The sequence below is a fragment of the Panicum hallii genome, chromosome 4, assembly GCF_002211085.1.
Source record: "Panicum hallii strain FIL2 chromosome 4, PHallii_v3.1, whole genome shotgun sequence".
Classification (NCBI taxonomy): Eukaryota; Viridiplantae; Streptophyta; class Magnoliopsida; order Poales; family Poaceae; genus Panicum; species Panicum hallii.
In genome coordinates this window covers 48,348,080-48,371,915 of record NC_038045.1, presented here as the reverse complement: position 1 = coordinate 48,371,915, position 23,836 = coordinate 48,348,080, and the positions used below count along the sequence as shown (strand labels likewise).

General features: G+C 47.8%; 4 protein-coding genes across 5 annotated transcripts; 3 read left to right on the top strand and 1 right to left on the bottom strand.

The window, feature by feature from the left end:
* The first annotated feature begins 9,704 nt into the window (after positions 1–9,704).
* LOC112888418 (peroxiredoxin Q, chloroplastic) lies at positions 9,705–11,251 on the top strand. Its single transcript, XM_025954628.1, has 3 exons — positions 9,705–10,059; positions 10,147–10,284; positions 10,712–11,251. The coding sequence occupies exons 1-3, from the start codon at positions 9,853–9,855 to the stop codon at positions 11,018–11,020; spliced, it is 654 nt and encodes a 217-aa protein (XP_025810413.1). The 5' UTR covers positions 9,705–9,852; the 3' UTR covers positions 11,021–11,251.
* A 1,125-nt stretch (positions 11,252–12,376) lies between these two features.
* On the top strand, positions 12,377–13,330 carry LOC112890055. Its single transcript, XM_025956885.1, has one exon. It carries the CDS (start codon positions 12,480–12,482, stop codon positions 13,137–13,139), a length of 660 nt encoding a protein of 219 aa, XP_025812670.1. The 5' UTR covers positions 12,377–12,479; the 3' UTR covers positions 13,140–13,330.
* Positions 13,331–17,170: 3,840 nt separating this feature from the next.
* Positions 17,171–20,043, bottom strand: LOC112888835 (2Fe-2S ferredoxin-like). Of its 2 annotated transcripts, none has more exons than XM_025955179.1 (8): positions 19,879–20,043; positions 19,689–19,785; positions 19,358–19,446; positions 18,970–19,034; positions 18,570–18,676; positions 18,240–18,289; positions 18,063–18,145; positions 17,171–17,506 (listed from the first exon to the last, which is right to left on the bottom strand). In XM_025955179.1, the coding sequence occupies exons 2-8, from the start codon at positions 19,753–19,755 to the stop codon at positions 17,392–17,394; spliced, it is 576 nt and encodes a 191-aa protein (XP_025810964.1). In that variant the 5' UTR covers positions 19,756–19,785; positions 19,879–20,043; the 3' UTR covers positions 17,171–17,391. The 2 variants fall into 2 exon arrangements, with proteins under 2 accessions (XP_025810964.1, XP_025810965.1); XM_025955180.1 differs by having other exon boundaries at positions 19,893–20,043.
* Positions 20,044–20,172: 129 nt separating this feature from the next.
* LOC112888834 (nucleolar GTP-binding protein 1-like) lies at positions 20,173–23,535 on the top strand. Its single transcript, XM_025955177.1, has 3 exons — positions 20,173–20,303; positions 21,105–23,160; positions 23,243–23,535. Exon 2 carries the CDS (start codon positions 21,135–21,137, stop codon positions 23,136–23,138), a length of 2,004 nt encoding a protein of 667 aa, XP_025810962.1. The 5' UTR covers positions 20,173–20,303; positions 21,105–21,134; the 3' UTR covers positions 23,139–23,160; positions 23,243–23,535.
* Positions 23,536–23,836: the final 301 nt, after the last annotated feature.

The window sequence follows — 23,836 nt, the reverse complement described above, 5'->3', positions numbered from 1 at the left end:
ATATAATAAAACTTACCCATCTTCCAATGTTCGTGATCGTGCGCGCATTGTAAACTGTTCCGATTAAAATGCAGCATCTGCTGCTGGCGGGAACGGGAGAGAGCTAGCCAGGTATAGGTGCTTTTGAGGGTTGCTACGTGTTCATGTATGGTTGGTTCTGGCATTCGCTCATGGGTTGCAACTTTAGCGCCTGTTTGGTTGGGCTGTGGATTTTAGAAAAATTGCTACGAGCTGTGAACTGTGGAAAAAGTAGAACACCGTTTGGTTAGAGTAGCTGTGAGCCGTGAGAAATTGTGTGCTGTGGGTGAAATATCTGTAATACCTCTGAAGGTGGGTCCGTCTATATACAAAATACACGTACAAACATAATATGTTCACCATGTCGCATGTAAATGTAATTTTTTGAAAGAAAAATATTAAATTTTCAAAGTTTATGTGGTCCACATAAATAGAACTGCAGCAATTACACAGACCAAAGGGCTCATAAAATAATAATATATATCAACATAACTATCCTCCTCTCGCACTAACCAAATCATCAGCGATCTTGTTACGAATGGTATTTATGATATCCTCATTCTCTATATCTTCACTCCCATCTTCTTGTTGTGCCACTTATAGATGATACTGAGTACTACTGCTCATCAGTATCACATCTCTCAAACTTCTTATCACGCAAATTGCTATCGCAGATAAAATTATGCAAAGCAAAACAAGCTATGATTATATGCTTCTGAGTACGAGGTGAGAAACTTGGCAAGCTCTTCAAAATATGACACTTCTGCTTCAAGACTGCAAAAGACTTTTCAATCACATTTCGAAGAGACGAATGTAAGAAATTGAACACCTCATACTTTTCTTAAGGAGGGCCTGTACGATGCCAAAATTTGGATATATGATAGGTGCTTCCTTTGTAAGGTGCAAAATACCCTATTCGGTTTGGATGACGCAAATCCACGAGATAATATTTTCCTATAAAAATAAGCAGGTGAGGCAAAATAAATAATATAAGTACAACTAACGTAAAATGAAGGAAATAATGTACCATGCATACCTTTAGGAGGTACGTTTTTGTATGAAAATTTATCAATGCATGATTGAGGATACGCGTGTCATGTGCAGCACCTGACCAACCAGCAACAACAAAAGTAAAGCTCATGTCAAAGTCACAAATTGCTAGAATATTCTGAGATGTATATCCGTGACGATATGTGTGGTTAACCACTTCGTCCACTGGTACTACGACTTTCACTTGTGAACCATTTATTGCTCCAATTGTACCTTTGAAGTATGGTCAAAAACGGTTCTCTCTCACCCTTGCATGGTCTATAGAAAAAGTAGAATCTCTCGGAATAATATTATCTTTACGTAACTTGCGCATACACTTCAACACTTCATCAAATTTCATATGAACCGTCCAAAGCGACCGAGTGAAACGATTTTCAGCTTGTGAAAATGATTGTGATCCTTTGACAATCCACAAGAGCATCACCAATGACTCAATAGATGAAACATTGTTGGTAGAGGTCAATCCGTTGGTAGAGACTAGCACGTCATGCCATAAAAATATTGACGCTCATCCGAAACATCTTATAAAAATACCTTGGACGACCCATACATCTCATCACCTATTGAATTTCAGTTTTTGTTGTTTCCCTGTATTTATCTTTGTGCAAATACCGCTCATTGTACAACTCCCCATTTCTCCCATAATAGCAGCATGTTGGGCTAGTTCAGCTAACATCGACGATCACTTTTGCCCTTCTTTAATAATATCTGCCAATTTTCCATCCATCTACGGAAGAACAACAACATATTTAGTTCAACACAACATAATAATAGAAACTAGTATTTTACATGCCAAATTGGTTCAGATCTTTGAAACATGCTAATGGTACGTAACCTTGATTCAATAAAATGGTTCAAAACATGAAAACATTAAAAAATGAAAATATAAAAACAAGAAATCACCAGCGTCCGTCATGCTCCCTCTTAATGAAATCGAGTCTTCCCTCAATTATTTCCAGAGAGTTAAAAAGCTTCCTAAAATCTGGCTTCAGAATAAGTGAGGTGTCTGTCTACATTAGAGCAGTTCCTTCTTCCACTCTATTTTCTTTTACCATCTTCATAGTCGTTGCAACGGTAGGAACATGGTTGGTTGGAGGAGCGGATGATGCATCAACACTTATGGAGATTTTCTCTGTAGCAGTTTCTATCTTCTGACAAGTATTCTTATACAAACAAAATAAAGGGCTCTTCTCATCCTTCTCCTTAGCACTAGTGGATGCCCCCTTGCATTTTCTTTTTGCTATGTTTCTTATCTTCTCAACATTCTCTACAATTTTTGGTACCATATCCTCATCCTCATCACTTGCATCATCAGATGATATTGTCGGTGTTTTACCGCCACGCCCACTGAGGGATACGCCCGAGGTGATGAGTTTATAGGTAGGGTGTCGCCGAGATCAGGTACTCGAAGGTGCAAAGAAACACAAGATTTTTGAAAGATATCTAGGCCCCTTACTGGGTTTTGGGTTTAGATGATAAAATATATGTACGTTTTAATCGTGTTTATCTAGCATGTGTGCAGGTGCTAAAGTTGAGAAAACAAAACATATGATGAAGCACGATCTCTCAGAAAAGAAATGAAAAGCGATGTTTCAAATTTACTTGAAACTTAGATTTTATTTTGAAATTGAGTATAGGAATACCGTACTATCAAGAGGGACTTTGATCTACAGATGTTGACGTGGTAGTTGTGCTCAAAAAAACTTATAAAAACTATGAGAATAAAACATACCACTATAAATAGTCTTCTTGTGAAATCTCCTACTGAACCCGGAGTGTCCTGGTCCTGATCCGGAATATCTGGACGGAGATGTCCGTAGTATCCGGACATATACCCGGAGTCTTCGGGTAACTATTCCCCGTCCGTAAATTTCTCTGAGTCCGGAATGTTCGGACAGATATGTCCGAAGTATCCAGACATATACCCTAAGTATCCGGGTACTCTTTCGCCAACGACTAGTTTTCTGTGAGAGTGGGTATAATAACCCCCACACCCCTTCACTCACACTCTCTCTTGCTCACTTCGATCAGAAACGCCCATAAGCTAAAGAAGAACTCTCTCACTCTCCCTTTCTTCATTCTTGAGTGATTTCATTTTGGGATTCAAGTGAGATTATTGTTTGAGCAAACATTTGTACTAGTGAGCTTCCATTCCATCTTTCGAGCATATCATTCTGGTCTAGCCGGTGGATTCAAGTTTGTTACTCGTGGAGCTTCAAGCTCCTAGACGGCTAGGCATCGCTCGTGAGTGCTCAAGCAAGTTGTGAGCATCACGGGAAGTTTGTAATCGTTATTCTTCTCGGAGGAACATATAGTAAGTGACCTTGGGTTTGAGTGTTGGTCTTACCTTTGGGAGAGGAGTATAGGGGTTCTTGAGCACCGTCTCTTGAATCCTGCCTAAACGGAGACGTAGCTCCTTTGGAAGTAAACTTCGGAAAATAAATTGTATCGCTCTCTTGTGCTCCTTACTTGTTTTATTAGTTATTTGCTTGTGAGACTAACTTTATTGGGTTTGAGGTCAATTTACTATTATACAAGTCTCTAGAGGAAGACAACTGCTGAGAAACACTCCAAAAATACCTCTAGCTTTTCGAAATTTACTCGATCAAAATTACAGCATCAATATCTTTATTTTTGTGTAGATTGTTTCATATCCGGATAGTTCGGACATAATCTTCGGAAACTCCGGACACAAAGTCCAGAGTATGTGGACATATATCCGGAGTATTTGGACATCTGTGTTACTGACTATGTTTGAAGTGTTTTAAGTTTTAGATTAGCCTATTTACCCCCCTCTAGGTATCTTGAAGGGTTCGGACCGCCGAGAGCGTAATACCCTACATCCTGTGTGGTTTGTATTGCCTTTAATGATGATGAGTGGGTGATCTCCTAGGTGATTCCATGGATGATCGTTGGGTTCCCCCCCCCTAGAGGTTCTAGTCGGATACATGACCTAGAGTCCTACCCGAGTACTTTTCTGATAGTTTCCTACTGTATTCGACTAGTTTTATTACTTTAATAGTAGTTCTACTAGGCTACGAGTAGTTACACAGATGTAGGGCGTGGGCCATGTCCCAACCCTTATCCTAAGAAAAGTATGCCACACGTACAGTCCCGTGTCCACGGGTCTGACAAACCCCTAAGCTCTTCGTAGCCGAGTACTGCAGGCATCCGAGTATTTCTAAAGGCGTCTTTGAGTTCTTCCAAACTTCATCTTGAAGGTGCCCTCCGAGTACTTTCTTGGCTGTGTCGAAGTTATAAGGTGCTCATACCCCGAGTAGTTGTCCAGTCTTCTTTATATGGGGTGCGATTAAATTCGCACTCCTTATGGAGTATGGAGTAGCTCCCAAGTCTTAGGTTGACTCGTAGAATCAGGCTGAGGGTCAATTTAATCTTGAGTCTTCTGTGCTTATCTTCTCGCAGATTTGAAAAATAAGTCGCTGATGACACGTGTCCCGCAGCCCCCGAGCCTTGAATCCAAATCCCCAAGTTTTGAAATAAAGGGTCCAAATAATCGTGGCATGCAATCTTCATTGCTGAGTGCCGTGTCATATCCAGCATCCGAGCCTGGGAGCTTGATAAGTCGCATAGTATATGCCTAGTAGTCGGTGGCGCCAGCCCTCGACCCTAGGTATGAGCCAATCGCCTCTGGATCTTGAACTGTCGATGAAGCCGACTAGTCGGAATTGATTCCAACTAGTTTTGTACACGAGCCTAGTAGTCGAAGTAGTTGCCATCGTGTCACCAAGCAGAGCCGATTCCGACTAGCTTATAGGTGAAACAAGTAGTTGAAGTAATCGGCAGCGTGTCGCCGTGCATTCTTCACGAAGTCTAGTAGTCGCCGACGGCTGACGATGAGCCCAACTAGTCGGAGTTAAATTCGACAAGTAGTCTCTGTAGTCAGCGACATGTAGTTGTGCGTTCTCACAAAATTGGAGTAGTCGTTGGAGAATTTTGATGACGCCTACTGTTCGGAGTTGAATCCGACTCGTCCAGCAGCACAATCCAGATCAGGTCCCCTACAATAAACCTAAAAGTATGTTGTAATTGATATATATGATATCGTGTTGGGAGTAAATCCCAGCATTGTAAAATGCATGTAAAATTTTTCACGTTGTACTCTTGCTCGGTTGCATAATGACGCCGGGTAGGTAGCCTGTTATGGTAAGCACCTGATCCCTGATTATCGTAAACTGTTGCGCAGGGAGCTTGGCCGCGTGCACGCGTAGTTGCATAGGCGTACAGAAGAGTCAAGGTATCACGATAAGCGTACTCTACACAGATATTGTAGCAAGCATTAAGAGGAAACTAAAACAATCGGCGCTGCGCGAAAAAAGAGAATGCTCGTGGAGCACACTTATAGAGTGTAACCCGATCGTCTATGTTGCAGGGCGGACCGTGTAGGCAGTCGGGAACAGGCATGACATGGCCTGTGAGGAGAATGCGCGTTGTGCAAAAAGAATCCGACCTTGTGAAGAACAAGTCGAAAAAGGTATAAGTCACTTAGCTTGATTCGTGGACGAGTGTCAACGAGCCGCAGCGGTCGTCGATGGAGCCATGATGGTTTGTTGATAAAGCCAACTAGTCGGAGTCGATTCCGACTAGTTGTTGACAGTGTGAAGCCCACTGCCGACTAGTTTTCTTGCCGAAACAAGCAGTCAGAGTAGTCGAAACATGCCCACTCGTGGACGGTTGTCAAGGAAACTGCAGCAGTCATCAATGTAGCAGCGATGTTTTGTTGATGGAGCCAAGTAGTCGAAGTTGATCCCGACCAGTTGTTGACCGTGCAGAACTAGTCGCCAAGTAGTTTAAAACTCGTCCATGACCAGTTTCTAGTCGAGACGAGTAGTTGAAGTAATCGTTGGCGACGCAGATTTTTCGAAATAGTCGTAGCCGCTGACAGCAGTGTGTCTACACTGCGGCGCTAGTTGAAGTTGCGCCGCATCGTCAGAGTGGGCGGCGATGGCGCGTCATCGTTATGGCACGGGCTGAATTTGAGTCGATCACGAGTAGGAGCCGGTTTGGATGCAGACTCGTCCTCACGGTTTCCAATTAGATCGCAAAATCAAATTCCGCTAAGATCATCGGCGAGATCATCAATGTCGCGGCAGGATGCTGGAGCAGATGCCGTCGGCTCCCCGGTTTCAGCGAGATGGTAGTTGAAGCCACCACCTCATTGGCGATGCAGACCCAGAAGCTGAGGATGGGCACCGGCGAGGTGGCCGACTCTTCGTTGGAATCAAAGTCATAGTCGAGAACAGGGGGCCTCTGATGCGCTGTGGCTCCCTCATTTCGAATCTTGAAGAGGCGATTCATGTCCTCCTCCAAGTTCGGGAGGGACTTGGATCGCGAAACCTCCTCAGATCGGTTTGAGTCCAATCTGAGTAGTCCTGTTGCAGCACAAATTGAATTCGCGTTGAAAACGGACATTTTTTTGATCTGCCTGGGTAGATCGGGGAGCAGCAACTTGTCGAGATCGTCGATGAAGGAGTCGAGGCTGTTGCGTCGAGTAGCTGTAGGGACCTCCGGCTTCCTGGAGTCGATTAGGTGGCTGTTGAGGCCAGCCAAACCGTTGGCGACGCAGATCCAGGAGCCGAAGATGAAGTTTGTGCCCTCGTTGAGCACGTTGCTGGTGAAGCTGAGAGATGCCATCGAATTCTCCGGTGGATGCTCGATGAACGCCCCTACCTGGAGTGCTAGCTATCGATGTTTTACTGCTACGCCCAGCGAGGGATACTCCGAGGTGGTGAGTTTGTAGGTAGGGTGTCGCCGAGATTAGGAACTCGAAGGTGCAAAGAAACACAAGGTTTTAGACATGTTCGGACCACCGAGAGTGTAATACTCTATGTCCTGTGTGGTTTGTATTGCCTTTGATGATGATGATTGGGTGATCTCCTGAGTGATTCCTTGGATGATCGTTGGGTTCCCACCTGGAGGGGTTCTGTCTGCCCTAATATAGTCTGGGGGACAGATTTATATGGAAGTCCTAGTGGCATACATGCCCTAGAGTCCTACCCGAGTACTTTTCTGGTAGTTCCCTACTGTATCTGACTAGTTTTACTACTGTAGAAATAGTTCTACTAGGCTAAGAGTAGTTACATAGATGTAGGGAGTGGGTCATATCCCAACCCTTATCCTAAGAAAAGTATGCCACGTGTACAGTCCCGTATCCTCGGGTCTGACAGATATATATCCAGAATATGATGCGGAAGACCCACTAACATGTGCCTTGCCAAACATATAATGCATATCATCAAGAAACTTTGGGTCTTATTTTCGGAACTTCGAATGAGGGTATTTGATTGCTTTCTCTTTATCGTTGCACCTCTAAAATTAAATAAATATAAAATCATCAAGCCACAGTATATAACAAATATTAGTGAAAAAATGTCAAAATCAGATTATTCCGCTTACAACAAGGTGTTCATCCCACCGTTCATTCAAGTAGTCCACAGTTTGTTTAGACTCATTCCATCCAAGCCCAGTAGCAAGATTATTGAACTCCATAAAAAATGTATGATCCTTTTTCAAAGCATCTATCTTGTTCTTCAATTATTTTTTGGTAAGTTTATCATCAAATTTTTCTGCAAACTTGAATACAAGATTCTTCCAACCGGTAGTAGCGAAAATTCCCAAAGGCCTGTTCCCAGCTTCTATCTCTTCTTTTCATGCATCATACAAATGCCTCAAAAAAATATCAGCCCAATCTACCTTGTTACCCATTCTTGAGCCAAACAAAAAATTTTCCAATCAATTTGCATGCAACAAGTACTAATCACACATCCTCCAATTCACCAAACAATTATACATTCTTGAATCAAACTTTCTCTCCTAATCTCCAATTTATAGAGTAACAATTTTGGATAAAGGGAAAAAATACAGTGGAGGAAAGACTACTTGCAGGGGCGACGGCCGCCCTGGAGGCGGCGCAGGGGCGGCGGCCGGGGCGGCGGCCGGGGCGGCGGCGGCCCAACCTCTAGCCGCAGGTAGGAGGCGATGGGGAGTCAGGAGGAGTCGTACGGATGGGAGAGAATAGAAGAGTGAATCTTTTTTTCATAACCAGCAGCAGGTGGATAATTTTTTGCCCTAAAAAACACTAAAAGCAAGGGGAGAGGTGTTTTTGCATTTGTACTACAGTGGAAGCTGCTTTTGGGTAAAAGTACATAGGGCTTTTGAGCTCTTTGGTTGGTTTTGGCTTTTGCAAAAGCAAAAGCATGTTGGAAAGCCCAACCAGACACACCCTAAAAATGCATTTTTTTTCCAAACCATGAACTTATTTTTGAATCCGTTTAAATTACAGTGTTGTTGAGAATTAATCCAACACAATGAGATCCAATATGAATATATTTTATTTTTTTAAAAAGTCAACATTTTGGATGAACTATGTCGACATTTTAAACATACTACTTCAACAATTTTTTAACTAAATGTTAAACTAGTTTATCTAAAATGTTGAACTAACTCTCTTGGATTGTTGAATCGAGTTTTTTTTTTAAATGTTGAAATATGTAGTTATTTGAATGAGCTAGTGAAACCAGAATGTTGACTACATTAGCTCAATGTTTTCCTCATGGAACGTTGAAATGTCAAGGGCTTTTGAAATGCATGAAATATGTATTATAGACCATGGATACTAGAAGAAGGAAAAAAAGAGACACATCTACGTGTAATCTCCCCCAGCTTCTAGTGAGCTTCGCTCTTGCGTCGGGGCTGTGCCGCCGTGCGCTGCATGCTACCTGTTGCTGCAGCAACTGGGAAAGAAAAAATTTACGCCAGCTTTTCGCAGCGGAAGACGAAACCCGATTAGTGGGTCGTACGCTGGGCCAGTAAATGGGTTTAAAGATAGATAGGAGCTCCCGACAGTGAGGCAGCAGACGGGATGGGCTACGGCTTGAATTACTCCGACCGTTTCAAACTACATTTCACAATTTCACTCTAGTTTTATTCCAAGTCAAAAAGTTTAACAATAATCAAGCTTGTAGAAAAAATATATTAACATCTATACTACCAGATAAATGAACTATCAAGATATATTTTATAGTTGATTTAATGAGACTAGTTTGATATTAAATATAATGTCCTTTTTACTATGAATTTAGCCAAACTAGTCAAGTTTGCCTTTGAACAAAGTCAAAATAAAACTATTATTCGAATGGAGGGAATAGATTTTTAGATAATCTTGAATTAGTTAGGATTGGGAATAATTGAGATATGGAGAAGTTGTTAGGATCTTTAACTTCTAAGAAAAAGTTCACTTTTATCGGTGCTGAATTAGCAAGGCAAATTTACAAGATAGTAATCTAAAAATGACTGACCATCCCCTTTTCAACAAAATCTTGATTTCTGTGTGTTGCTTGTCTTCATCCACCAACATCTTGCGATGAATTTGTGAGCTAAACGCTTTATGTTCTGAATTATTATTTTAAAAAAAGTTGAGCTGATTTTTTTTAAAATCCGATTTCAAAGCCACACTTTTACATTTGTAGGCGACTGGTGAATTTTTTGTGTTTAAAAGAAGGGTTGCGTGCCAATGCCATGGGCCAGCGGCAGTAGGCTATATGGCACAGGAAGGGAAAAAACCCAAAAGTTCACCACCCGTCCACCAGCAGTAAAGGGCAGCAAGGCGTGCCACGTCGGCGCAGAACCCCTCCTCCCCATCTCATCCTGATATCCCCTACCAGCCAACCATCACGAGAGAGCAGAACGGGAAGGGAGAAGAGAAGGCCGCCATAGGTATAGCCAGAGAGAGCAGCAACAGAGGCCTCACCTGAAGCTCCATCCGCCATGGCATTCACGCCCGCCACGGCCTGCTGCAATCCCTCGCTGCTGGTGGCGCCCCGGGCGCCGTCGCGCGGCTCGTCGGCCCGTGCGCAGGCGCTCCTCTGCGCGGCCTCCACCTCCGCGTTCCACGGCCTCCGGGCGCCCGCGGCCGCCGCGCCGGCCCCGCGGTGGCGCCGCGCGGGCGCGTCCACGGGCATCGTCTGCGGCAAGGTACGCGCGTAGCTTGATAGCTCGGCTCACCCCGGGAATGGCTGTGGATTCGTGGCGATTGGTAAGACGCGGTCTGCTCGCGTGCAGGTGACCAAGGGCAGCGTGCCGCCCAACTTCACCCTCAAGGACCAGAACGGGAGGCCCGTGTCGCTGAACAAGTTCAAGGGCAAGCCGGTGGTGGTCTACTTCTACCCCGCCGACGAGACGCCCGGATGCACCAAACAGGTCAGCTTCTTCTCGTGCAAATGCCAGCCAACACTTTTTCTGAAACTCTGAAACCACCCGTTTGATTTTGTCCCAGACAGAAAAAAAAGAGAGGAAGTTCTGAAATTCTGAAACCATTTCCCTGTGGCGAGTTATGTATTAGTAGTAAATGATCTTGTTCAGAAAGTTAGTTCTTGCAAGACTAGAGCAGTAGAGCTTCCATAGCTTGTAGCAGCAGTCACAATGTAAAACTGGAATTGATGCTTGAAAAATTCGCGGTTAGCCGTTGGAAAACTCCTTACCACCAACTGAACTCGCTTCGTTCTAATGTGATGATGATTTTGTATCCGTCGCCATCATCAGTGGAGCACTTGCTCGAACACACAATGACCCAGCTGCAGCAATCTATATAACCCGCACGCACACTGACTGCCGCCGCTGCTCGCAGGCGTGCGCGTTCCGCGACTCGTACGAGAAGTTCAAGAAGGCCGGCGCGGAGGTGCTGGGCATCAGCGGCGACGACACGGTGTCGCACAAGGCGTTCGCGCAGAAGTACCGGCTGCCGTTCACGCTGCTGAGCGACGAGGGGAACCGGGTGCGCAAGGAGTGGGGCGTGCCCGGGGACCTGTTCGGGACGCTCCCGGGGCGGCAGACCTACGTGCTGGACAAGAACGGCGTCGTCCAGTACATCTACAACAACCAGTTCCAGCCCGAGAAGCACATCGGCGAGACCCTCAAGATCCTGCAGGGCCTCTGAGCTCTCTGATAGGCCTGCACTGCATCCCTCGCTGTAAACGTACCCGGAACCGTATACGATGAAGAGGTGATTGTTCGTTCAGTGCTTCGTTCTGTCAGGCTCTGGCTCGTTTGATCGACCGGCCTTTTCGTGCTTGTCCCTTGCAGTCTCAGATGTTGGTTGCAGTTCATCAGTGAATTCAGATATTCTGTGTATGCATGCATAACACATGCAGCCTTCCCTTGCAAAAAAGAAAAGAAAAAATGACAGCTGGTTTGAAACGTGAACAGATTGAACGGCACTGGTAATTTTGCGAATCAGACGTCTCTCGCGACGAAACCTGGAGGTTTCTGATTGCGGCACCAAAGTCTGAATCCAGCAAAGCTCTGGGACACTTTGCAAGGCAGTAAGGCACTCCGAAATTCACCCCACTACGGCCACGCCCCCTGGGGAAAAGGCCGAACTGGTACAAGCACAACGCTGGAACCATGAACAAGCAGTCAGCTAGAACCGTGCACGGCAGCGTTCAGATACTACTACAACTTGTATCCAGATCTGAGAATTAAAGAAAAAAAAACCGTGCACGGCACATCAATCCTTTCTCCGTAAAACCTGTTACCAGGCACCAACCGTCCCTTTGCCGGTAGCCGCCAGCCTCGTTTCGGCCTCAGCTCACCTCACTCGCTAGTCACTACTCTCGCCTCGCCACAAGCGGACACGCCGGGTTGCCGAAAGCCATCGGCATCCGGACCGGACGGACCGACTTGGCGGCTACCAAAACTGTTAGGGGGCGCCAGCAGCAGGAACTCTCTTCGCATTTCCATTGGCATTTCGGATTTTGGTTTGGGTGTTTTCACATTTCTATTGGAATTTGATTCTGGGAGTTGCAAATTTGCAAATAAGAAAAAAATACAGAGATATATTTTTCCTAAATTTCCGAATCCTGGTCAAAGTTTCCATTTCAGGCTTTCAAGGCTTCTGATTGGCGAACATTTTTTTCTCTCTCCAGACAAGGGAATAAGCAAGCGGTGGATGGAGAGGAGGAGTAGGTCCTACTGATGGTCTCGACAATGCTAAGAACACATCGATCATTCGTATGTCTAGCCGAGAGGAGGGCAATGGTGCTCACCGCGGAATAGATTCCACATGTCTTCCGGGTGCACGTAGCATAATTATCTAGGGAGACCACCAAGACCAAATTGAGAAGAACCAAAAAAAAAACGGCAAGCAAAATCCGGTATCCATCCCGAGCATCTCCCTCTCACAGCTCGTCTCCGATGCTCAGCATCTTCCGCTTTTCCCCTCGCGACCTCAGCATCCAACGGCCAGGATTCAATCAGCTCCCCCTCCCACTCCTCTAAATACCCCTCGTCAGTCGTCACTGCCTCTGCCTCCTCTACTCCACCTCCACTCCACGCAGCAAACCCAACCAGAGAAGGCAGAGCGAGCGCGCACCGCACCTCGTCGGCGAGCGAGATCGATGGACCTCCTCGAGCACCCGTTCGAGGCCGTCGCCTTCCGCCTCTACTCGCTCCCGGAGGCCTCGGCTGCCACCGGCGCCGCCGCGTGGACCTGCCTCGCCGCGGTCCTCGCAGCCGCCGCGGCCGCGGGCCTCTGGCGACTCCGCGCCTCCGCGCCCACCGCTGTCGCCACCGCCGCCGCGAAGCCTCTGGGGCTGGATCCGTGCCCCAAAGAGGAGGCTCCGACGGCGCCGCTCACCGCGTCGGAGCGCTGGTCGGAGCCGCCCGCGGCGCCCTCGCCCAAGGAGCGGTACACGGCGTACTACCGCGACACGTGCCGCGTCGGGTGCTGCGACGAAGACGGCGGCGACGACGACGACGACCGGGAGGACGACGCGGAGGAACACGACGACGATGACTGCGGCGTCGGCGCGTACCGGACTCCATCGGAGACGACGAATTCCGACCCGTTCGGATGGGAGGAGCCGGTGGTTCGATCGCTCCCACTCAGCCCGACGGCGGCGGAGGTGGGGCTGGGGCCGGGGCGGTACCGCAGCCCGAGGGCGCTCGGCGGCAGCGTGGTGCAGCTGTGGGACCAGGTCGTGGGGGGCGGGTTGTTGACGCCGACGGCGAGCCCGCGGCGGAGGGGCCGGGTCGTCGCCACCGCCCCGGGCTTCTGAACTCATGCAAATTAGCAATAAATTTGGCATTTTTTGTCGGGGGAGGACAACAAACAAGATCCTGCAGCTGTTAACCGCTCTCGCTTGAACCTGTTCTGCCAACATGTAAATATGATCCCGCATTCGCCTAAAGTTTCCATCCCTCTCCCTCCTTGGCGCCACCATCAGTGCTGTGAGCTCCCGTTCACATTCGATTCAGTGTTATGAAAGGTTGCACGCCATTGTTTGATCTTTTTCTGCTTGGCTCGATCAAGTGCTCCCTGGTGATGGGCACGGAGCGGTGTCAGCATGACGCTTCTTTGATGGCACGGCCACCAAGCGAGGGCGACGAGACGGGCTTGCTCCAGCAGGAGTCGCTTTCACGCGTCTCAACGTGCTTCGCCTCACCTCACGGCCTCACCTACCTTTGCAGGCTTCCAGAAGGCCCCTTCCCTCTCGCTCAACGATCGATTTAAAGTAAACTACTCCCGGCGCCGTGGCGGCTTGCGCGCGGCGTTGCGCCACATGTCCCGTCCAGCTCGCCGACGATTGTCCGGCGGTCTCTGAGCCCGGCACACCTGTGACTGCGAGGCAGGGCGGGCAGTCGACAGGTGGCGGCAGTAGTTGAGCGCCGCTTCGGGCCTGAGAAGCCGGAATGTGACGGATCGCCGTTCGCTCGCCGCACCAGGTTACCAACAGCGCACGGCGGCTGCCGGTGAAGTTTTGGTGCCGGAGCATGTGGTCCGGGCGTGACGTCGCCACATTGGCACGCTAGCCTTTGGGCACGCGTGCCATCGCCGCTGAAGCCTTCCTCGCGCCAAGGTTTGGGTTGGGACAGGGGTCTCCAGCGCCAGCCAGCCAGCTAGCGGTGGCACACTGGCACCGCATGAGGCCGGCCAGCCAGACGTGCTCGGCGGACACGACCCTGCACTAACAGGGGCGTCTTTGGCTGGCGAGGCCTGCGTCCTGACATGTGAATCGACGCTCAAGTCGCGAGGAAGCATGTCGTGTCGTCGGGACCAGATGGTTTATTTTTGCCTTCACGGTGGCGGTGGTTGTGCGGCCGGCGCCGTCGTCAATGCCGGAAGAAGCTGCGTGGAACAGCTAGTAGCCGCCGAACGCCGATGCAGCGACGTTCGCCGGGCCGGCGTGGGTGGTCGCGCATGCTCTAGCCACTTGTGGCTCTCGACTCTCGTACGGTCGTACCTGCCTCGTGGTGGGGCAGGTCGGTCGTCGCCGCCGCCGCCGCCCGAGCGTCACCCTGGTGGCGGTTAAGTAAAGGCGGTGTCGCTGTCGGCCGTGTCGAGACGAACGTACGCTCACTGCTGCTGCTACTCTAATTTGCTTTCAGCGATCGAGGAAAAAAAGATTACGTGGTCTGAAATGCGTACGTATGAATCTACGATGTATCAGGATGACCGTGATGTCGGAGCCCATCTTGTCGTATGCCGCCTAGCATGCGGCTAGCCCGCACGGAGCGGCAAAGCAGCCTGCGTGCAGGCGGCGCGGGCGTCGGTGTTGTTGGTGGCCTTTCCGATCCGCCGCCGCCTTCTCGCGGAATTTGGGCGGTGGGGGTATGTGGTTGCGGCTGGGCACGCGCGCCGCGGTGCAGGCCGGAGACGAGACATCAGGCACGGGCTGTCTCTAGCTCGTCGCGCTGCTGATCAACGCCGGCAGCCCGAACGCGATCACGCCCCAGCTCGGGAGATTCCCCCAGAAGCTCAAAGGGCCGACGGGGCCATGATCTTTGCGTAATTTTCTGTGGGCGGCGCGCACCGGCATCGGCGGCGACGACGTTCGTTCGCTTTGGCTTGGCTCACCTTGTCCGATCCGCCGGCAGGGCCCGCGACGCCGCGAGGCTCTAGACGGGACGCACGGCTAGCTAAGCGTGCGTTTGGCTCAGCTGTGAGCTGTGAAAATACTGCAGTGGAAAACCTGTTGTGAAAAAGCTGCTGTGAGAAAGCTAAACACCGTTTGGTTCAACCTGCTGTGAAAATGTGAATTGATGTAAAATGTCCGTAATGCTCTTGAGACCTTGATATGTTGTTTATATGTAAAATGAGCGTAATGATGTAAACTTTGTATTGATGACATATGTTTCACGAAAATATATTACATATATAAATAAGTGCATTGTTCATCTCAAAACAGATGCGGAAGAGAGAAGAGGGAGAAAGAACGGGACGGAGAGAAAAGAGCGAACCGGTACGCGGTCTTTACCGATGGCAGGCGGGTAAATTGTTGCAAGTTCGCTCGCCCCCAACGCTGGAAAAGCAGGTACCATGTCGCTGCGAGATTTGCACGTCGGAACGCTGCTGCGTTTGAAAAAGCAGCGGTGGCGTGGCGGTCCTTTGGTTCGGCTTCTGCGTTGAAAACGCAAATGCAGGTTGGAAACGCCAAACCAAACGCAGCCTAAGCTGCTACTTAGCTACTGCTCGAGCACTCGCCAAAATCCGAGAGTACACTTCCCTGGGGCGCGCGTTTCGAATGATCCCCACTATACAAGTCTCGCGTGGCCAAGATGCATGGCCGGCCGGGCGGTGGATGTACGTGTTCCGGCTTGTTCGTTCGGCCATCCGTCGCTGTCGTGTCCAGGTATGCTGATGCCGGGCACGCGCTACTCTATCGAGCATGTCAGGAAAGGGAACCCACTGTGACATCCCTGCCCAACGAGAATAAATTTGAGTTCACTAGTGGTTCAAGTGTGAATGGTATGGTATGTGTAGGGAGTTGTCTCACCTTGCTAGTTGAGAGTGAGACTCACCGACGTATAAACCCAAGTGCTAAGTGTATTTCAACCCTCGGGTTAACCCTTTTACACGAAGCGAGGACGAAAGCGTAAGCAGGATTGGTGCGAGTGCGTTTTTACTCAACGTGCGAGTAGAACTGAGCCATATTTGGAATTGGAGCGTTACAATGGGTATCAGAGCCAACCCTCGTGGTTACACAGGCATGTGTGGTCACACGGCATGGCATGTGTGCCGGTACTGGACGCATGGACGACGCGGGTATGTTGCCGACGAGGACGTCAGGTCCTTTAGGGGGTGTACGTGACATCCCGGCCCAACAAGGATGAATTTGAGCTCACTGGTGGTCCAAGTGTGAGTGGCATGGCATGTGTAGAAAGTTGTCCCACCTTGGCTAGTTGAGAGTGAGACTCACCAGCGTATAAACCCAAGTAACAAGTGGATTTCAATCCCCGGGTTAACCTTTTTACACGAAGCGAGAACGAAAGCGTAAGCGGGGTTGGTACAAGTGCGTGTTTTACTCAACATATAAGTAGAACTGACATGTATATTTAGAACCGGAGCGGTACACCCAGGGTCGCTGTTTGGTTTCGTTTGGCCTGGTCCTCACCGACGGCGCCGCGCCGGTGGTGGTCCCAAGCCATGGCGCCTAATCCTGCTCTCGCAGAAGCAGATCGATGTCACCAGCACGGATCGATGGCCAAGCCATGGCGCCTCATTTTCAAGGCGTAAAATCCTAAAGATATATTTAACTTATTCAAATAAAATCACACGATACGCGAGCCTGCCTGATCGGGGTGCCTGGTGTTGCCATTGCTGCGAGCCCCCAGCTGCCGCGCGGCGAGAGTGCTACGCGACGAGGGAGGGGTGCACGTCCAACTGCCTCGTTCGCGGCTCCGCGCGCGCGCCTCGGCCGTCCTCCTTGCAAGCGGCGATGGAAGGTCGAGCACCACCGCTTGCAGTCATGAACAGCTGAACATCACCTTGCGCAAATAAAAAGGGTCGTCGTGCGACTTGTGGACAATTTTGGAGCGCTCGCCTCCTTGTTTCTGCCATTTGTATCTTGCCATGAGATGCAAGTGGATGACCATTGGGCAGTTTTGATCATCACTCCCATGAACCAAACACACCCTTAGTTCATTTGCATCCCATGATTCGGATTAGTTCAATTTGACAAGTTTTGGGTCGATCCAAGAAAAGAGAAATTTGCACGGCGGCCATACCATTTACTACAAGTCAAAAACTGGCTAATACGGTATATCTATTCCTGTGACTGAAGCAGCAGATGCTGCAGAGGACCAAATATTGGGAAATAATATGATGCACAAGTTTTCGAGTACGCTCATACAGAACGGAGATGTTTATTCGACCAGATGAAACACTGGTCTCTGCAAGTAACCAAGGAGCTCGTCCACGAACGAATCCTCACTCAACAAGAAAGTCCAAAGCTATCATCAAGTTACAGATTGTAGGCTACAAAATTGACTCTGCTGTAAGAATCCGTGTCCCCGTAGATGACAGCCTCTTCAGTGTGGTTTTGGTACATAGCCGTCCACCGCAAAGTTCCTTGTGGCTGCAGGTAACGCCAGCCGCATGCCATCAAGCTCCGGCTTCGCGATCACTTGGCAGCCAAGCCGCGATCTAAAAAATTTGGAAGTCAGATTAGAATGATGAAACTAGTACAATCCACCTTCAGTAATACTGGGAATTTGGCATGGATATCTTCATTTTTGTGATTCATGTACTAAACCTGGAATTAACATTTTGCTGTATAGTAAAACAGAAAGTATGATGTCTGCACATTAATGAGTTACTTGTATGGGAAAATCCAAATCAGCTATTTTGTAACATAAGTTTGAAATTCACTTAATTTCAGTTCTTCATACACAAAGTATGAGGCCGAGTTACCACTGCAATAGCAGCTATTTCATAAAGACTGCACAGATCCTTGAAGGTTATAATGGAATCGACTGAATCCCCTAGCAGTTCTCTTCCCTCTTCTACTTGGAGGCCCCCAGTTATGTTGCATTTTCAATCTCAATTCAACACCCAAGGTTGTCAAATACAGAAGAGATTCTGACAATGCCTCCCTGGGCATGCACAACTCATAGGTGGAAGTAAAATATTTTAACTTCTTGTTTGCACAATACAGATATAGCAAGAGAAAAAAAAATTCAATAAGGGGATCTTCACTTACGTTTCTGTGAGCCCAAATGCAAGGTCAAGCATATCATTTTCTTCATCTGTTGGGTCTTCTAACTTATTATAATCATTTACATCCTGGATAAGGTTGGAAATTATAGTCAGCAGTGGTACTTCAATATGACAATATCTACAACTGTACTAAATTTGCATAAGTATTTATAGAGCATACCATAACTATTACATGGCAAGTAGAACAAGCAAGTGAGCCTTCACATGCTCCTGCAGTAGCCAAAATATCAAGGTTATTAACTACAGCTGAATATCAATTGATATAACATAACAACAATGATTAAAATGCCTCCTGTATTAATGTAAAATGGTAAAATCATGGAGCAGACAATGAACTATTGATGGAGAACCAGGAGATTGAGTATAACTAGTTCATTTATAAATTATAAGTAATAAATAGAGAAGAGCAAGCATAAATTTACTACAATACAGGCACTAAAAGGAATCACTTCAGAGGGAAAATTGCAAATTTTCAAATATGAACTTGTACCTTCAAGCTCTATGTCATTTTCGTGAGCAGCTTCTAACATGGACATTCCAATGGGCACACTGATCGTCTTTTCTGAGCCATCCTTGTTGACAAATGTTACAGAAATTCTGTGCAGTTCAGAGGAAATTTGCTCATCAGAGGACTATCTCCTACACAGAATAATTTCTGAAAGTTGAGTATTAACATTCAGCCAAACCGATCAAGAAATTGTTTCATGGCAGCTATCCCTCCAGATTTGGAGGGAACAGAGCTTTAAAAGGAGAGACAATTTTAACAAAAGAATTTCAGAGAAAGGTGTGGACTGAGGCACTAAGCATTAAATTCCAAGAGACAAACATGACTAGGCGCTCTAATTTCATGATACATAAAAGGATGAAAATAAAGAGACAAATGCGCTTACTTCTCCTTCTCCTGACTGCTTTCATCCTTATCACCACTTGTTGCAGTTGAAAAGAGGACGTTCCTCTGAGAAAATTTGAACAGGCAATGAGTACAAATACACTGAGACAAAGCATTACCTCTGCAGGTATAAAAGATAGTTGTTTGCAGTTCTCCAAAAAGAGCTAACTGGCAGCGCAAAAGGAATGTTGATACTTAAAAAAACAGAACATCAAATGACCAGATAGGAAAATAGAATAAAAACCATATATAGTCCAAAACAGTATCCGTAGATTACATAAATGGATAACTAGTTATATCAGCAGTAATAGCATAAACAGACGTTAACGAGGAGGGACATGTTCATCTAAATTAAATTCTTCACCAGCAACCAATCTTTGGGTTCTTACCGATGATTGTACAGTAGGAGTTACAACTGGAGTCAAATGCTGGCTGACATGACCTTGATACAAACTGCCTCGACTGCTGAGCAAGTTTCCTGCCATAAAAAAGGAACAACAATCAACAAAACGAGGAGGCAACCAAGCCTTCAGTTTTGCTACATTAGCATGCACCAACTCAGGAGTGTTCCAAATCCAAAATTCAAGAAACCTTACTCCCAGCTAGAATTTCAGCATTCCGCCAAACCATAGAGCTGGGCAAAATTCGCGAATTTCCACACGCCACTGACTAGCAATAATCAGTAATAGCGGGGGGAAAAGGAGAAGTGAAGGCACGAACCAGCTCTCGTCTCGGCCTTGGCCTCGCGCAGGAGCCGCGCCCCTAGCTGGGAGATCCTGGAGAACATCGCGGCAGCCGGCCCTGCTCCCTCCGAACCCTAGAGCAGCACACGAGACAACGAAATCAGCGCAACAACCACCTCGCGCTGCGCGACAAAGCAGCAAGGGCTCAGTTCGGCGTCTCCACAGACCGAGGTGAACTCACGGCGAAGCTGGAGGGCCGAACCGTCAGGAAGCGGCGGGCGCCAGCCGCGGGGACCTCCTCTCCACGACGGCGGGAAGGAGGGGGAAGACGACGAGTGGGGTGAGGCCGCGTGAGCCGCCGTTCGCCGAATCGCCGTGGCGTGGAGAGACACACACCCCCGCCGCCGCCACAAGAAATGGGCTAGGCTGTGCGGCCCACTAACAGAAATATCTAAATTGGACAATGAAAGCCCAGCCCGTCACTGCCCTGGCTATAAGAGCCTCGGAGAAACCCGCCCTAACCCTCTCTTCTCCCCGTCCGCCGCCAGAGGGGGACGCCTGCGCCGCCTCCACCAGCAACCTGCCGCTACCGGAGAGGGCGCGACCTCTCCCGCCGCCGAATCGGTGCCTCCTCCTCCACCCGCCTCACAAGGTGAGTAGTGCCTTGCGTCTTACACCTTTCATCCCTGCCTGTGCCTGTGCTTATTCATCGTCATTCGATCGGAGCTGGCTAGAATTTTGTTGAGGTATCCGGACATCTGCTGTCTTCCAGTTCTGATATCGTTCTTTCCCCTGTAATCCATAGTTTCAGGCTAGGTATGAATTCTTGGTTTTGTGCGGTAGTTGTTTGATCGATGGATGTTGTAGTTACCAAGTAGCTGCTGATTTGATGTGGCCTGCGAGAATTAAGGTCCATGTCGGGATTCTTAGGTGTTTCGAACACGGCCACTGCAACTGTTCTTAGCGGTGCAAGTGACGCCTATGATGTCTTAGACTCGTACTGTCATCTTGCTTTTCTTGCCTTAGCTTCAAACGGAAATTTAAGCTTGCGTGCTGAAGTTGTTCTCGAATGCATAGGTTAAGGTTTGTGATACCCTGCCAAAGTTGTTGCTGGCGCTTAGTATCATTTGCTTTTGCTTTCTGTTGTATTGTTGCTGCACGTCATAGCAAGGTGCTGAAGTGGTTTGGTTTATATCAATTCATTGCCTTGGAGTATTCTGAAGCTGTAGTTGCTCACTTCTTCAAGTTTAATCTGAAAATCCTATTGGCTTTGTTGTCTGGTTTCATGCTGTCCACTTAATCTGTAATATCTTATGAAGATGCATATTGATGCTTTGTGATTATAATTTCAAACGAATGGTTGCTTGATTATTTCTCTGTTATGTCATATTAGAAATGATCTTATTCCTTGTTATTACGCTGTAAAGCATTCACATGTGTTTTTGTTTTACAGGAATAGTTAGCTGAACTTTGTATCGACAAGATGGTGCAGTACAATTTCAAGAAGATCACTGTTGTCCCTCCTGGGAAGGACTTCATCGACATTATCCTGTCACGCACTCAGAGACAGACACCGACTGTTGTCCACAAGGGTTATGCTATCTCCCGCATTCGCCAGTTTTATATGCGCAAGGTTAGGTATTCCCAGCAGAACTTCTATGAAAAGCTGTCTACCATCATCGATGAGTTCCCTCGACTGGATGACATCCACCCTTTCTATGGTGATCTCCTCCATGTGCTCTACAACAAGGATCACTACAAACTTGCCTTGGGTCAGATCAACACAGCTAGGAACATCATTGCAAAGATATCCAAGGACTACTTGAGGCTGCTCAAGTATGGAGACTCCCTGTACCGGTGCAAGTGTCTGAAGGTGGCTGCACTAGGTCGCATGTGCACTGTTGTGAAGAGGATCAGTCCTAGTTTGGCATACTTGGAGCAGATCAGGCAGCACATGGCCAGGCTTCCATCCATTGACCCAAACACCCGTACCGTGCTGATTTGTGGCTATCCAAACGTGGGGAAGAGTTCTTTCATGAACAAGGTTACAAGGGCAGATGTGGACGTCCAGCCTTATGCCTTCACAACAAAATCCCTGTTTGTTGGTCATACAGATTACAAGTACCTGCGCTACCAAGTTATTGACACACCTGGTATCCTTGATAGGCCTTTTGAGGATAGGAACATCATAGAAATGTGCAGCATCACTGCTCTGGCACACTTGAGGGCTGCTGTGCTGTTCTTTCTGGACATTTCTGGGTCTTGTGGGTACAGCATCGCTCAGCAAGCCGCACTCTTCCACAGTATAAAGTCTCTTTTCATGAATAAACCTCTGGTCATTGTGTGCAACAAGACTGACTTGCAGCCCCTTGAAGGCCTTTCTGAGGATGACATGAAGCTTGTAATGGAGATGAAGGCAGAGGCTATGAAGACTATAACCCAGGCTGGTGACCCAAATGAAGAGGGTGTTTTGTTGACTATGAGCACATTAACAGATGATGGTGTTATGGCTGTTAAAAATGCTGCATGCGAGAGGCTTCTTGAACAGAGGGTGGATGTGAAGATGAAATCAAAGAAGATGGTTGACTGCCTGAATAGGTTCCATGTTGCTGTTCCAAAGCCTCGCGACAACAAAGAGAGGCCTGTTTGCATCCCTCCGGCTGTTCTGGAAGCTAGAGCGAATGATGCTGCGAAGCAAAAGAAGCAGCTCGAGAAGGACCTTGAGCAGGAGAATGGAGGTGCTGGTGTCTATTCTGCCAGCCTCAAGAAGCATTATATGTTGGCCAATGATGAATGGAAGGAGGACATTCTCCCTGAGATATTGGATGGGCATAATGTTGCTGATTTCCTGGATCCAGATATCCTGGAAAGGTGTGAAGAGTTGGAACGAGAGGAGGGGCTTCGTCTGGAAGAGCAAGCTGCACAAGATGCTTTTGAGATTGATGGCCATGAATTAACTGATGAACAGAAGGAGATTTTGTCTCAGATCAGGAAGAAGAAGGCACTACTCATCCAAGAGCATAGAATGAAGAAGAGAACTGCAGAAAGCCGTCCTATTGTTCCTAGGAAGTTTGACAAAGATAGGAAATTCACAACTAACAGGATGGGAAGGCAGCTTTCCTCCATGGGTGTGGATCCTAGTGCAGCCATAGCTCGCAGCCAGTCCAGAGGCCGCAAGCGTGAGAGGTCACTGAGCAGAGCTGCTGCTAATGCTGATGCCATGGAGGTTGACGGACAGCAATCTAACAAGAAACTGAGACTGGGGTCAAGATCTAGGTCGAGGTCACGGGCCCCTGAGGAGGTTGTTCCTGGTGAAGGATTCAAGGACTCTGAGCAGAAGAAGAAGGCAATCAAGAAAGCCAAGGATGCCACGAAGAAGAGGAACAAGGATGCTCGCCGTGGAGAGGCCGACCGCGTCATTCCCACTTTGAAACCAAAGCATCTTTTCTCTGGGAAACGGACTCTTGGGAAGACAAGCAGGCGATAAGCGCAGCACGTTACTGGATCTGGTGGGTCATTCTTGCAACCAAATGTTATGCCTGTTGGCTTTACATGCTACTTCTATGTGCTGATAATTTGCTCTGTGTCCAGTGCTGCAGGAAATACAGGACTCCTGGAATTATGGTGCTGGCAATCGGGCAAAGGGAGCTCAAGTGTCCTACTGGCTCCGATGATACTGCTATTTATCTTGCTGTCTCGTGGCCCTCTTGAGACATAGTTTTGCTAGATACTACTTTTATTAGTGAATTTGATGTGTTACTATTACTATTTGCCGTGTGGCATTAATTCTGTTGGGTCGTACGAAGTCGGTTTCAACCAAATTGTTGCCGTCGGATTCCTGTCTGGTTTATTTGGCGTTTCAAACACAACGGTGAATTTTTGGATGTTGCAGTGACGCAGTCGTGCATCCCAGCATGCCTGCTACTAGCGGTCTTTAACAGTTTCCTTGCGACTGTTGCTAGCCGTGTTCAAGGATTGTTATCATTCACCTTCGCTGCCGTCGTAGTCCGGAAGCTAGGAGCCACGTCCACGATCAACGTGCCCCTTGGCGCTCATCAATAAGCCTTTGTCTTCATGCAAACGTCAATGCTATAGTCTATCAAAAAGAAAAAAAATTCAATGCCATATGCGCACCTAGGTCTCGTACCGTGTTAGGGCAACATACGATCGTCTAGTTTGTGTACT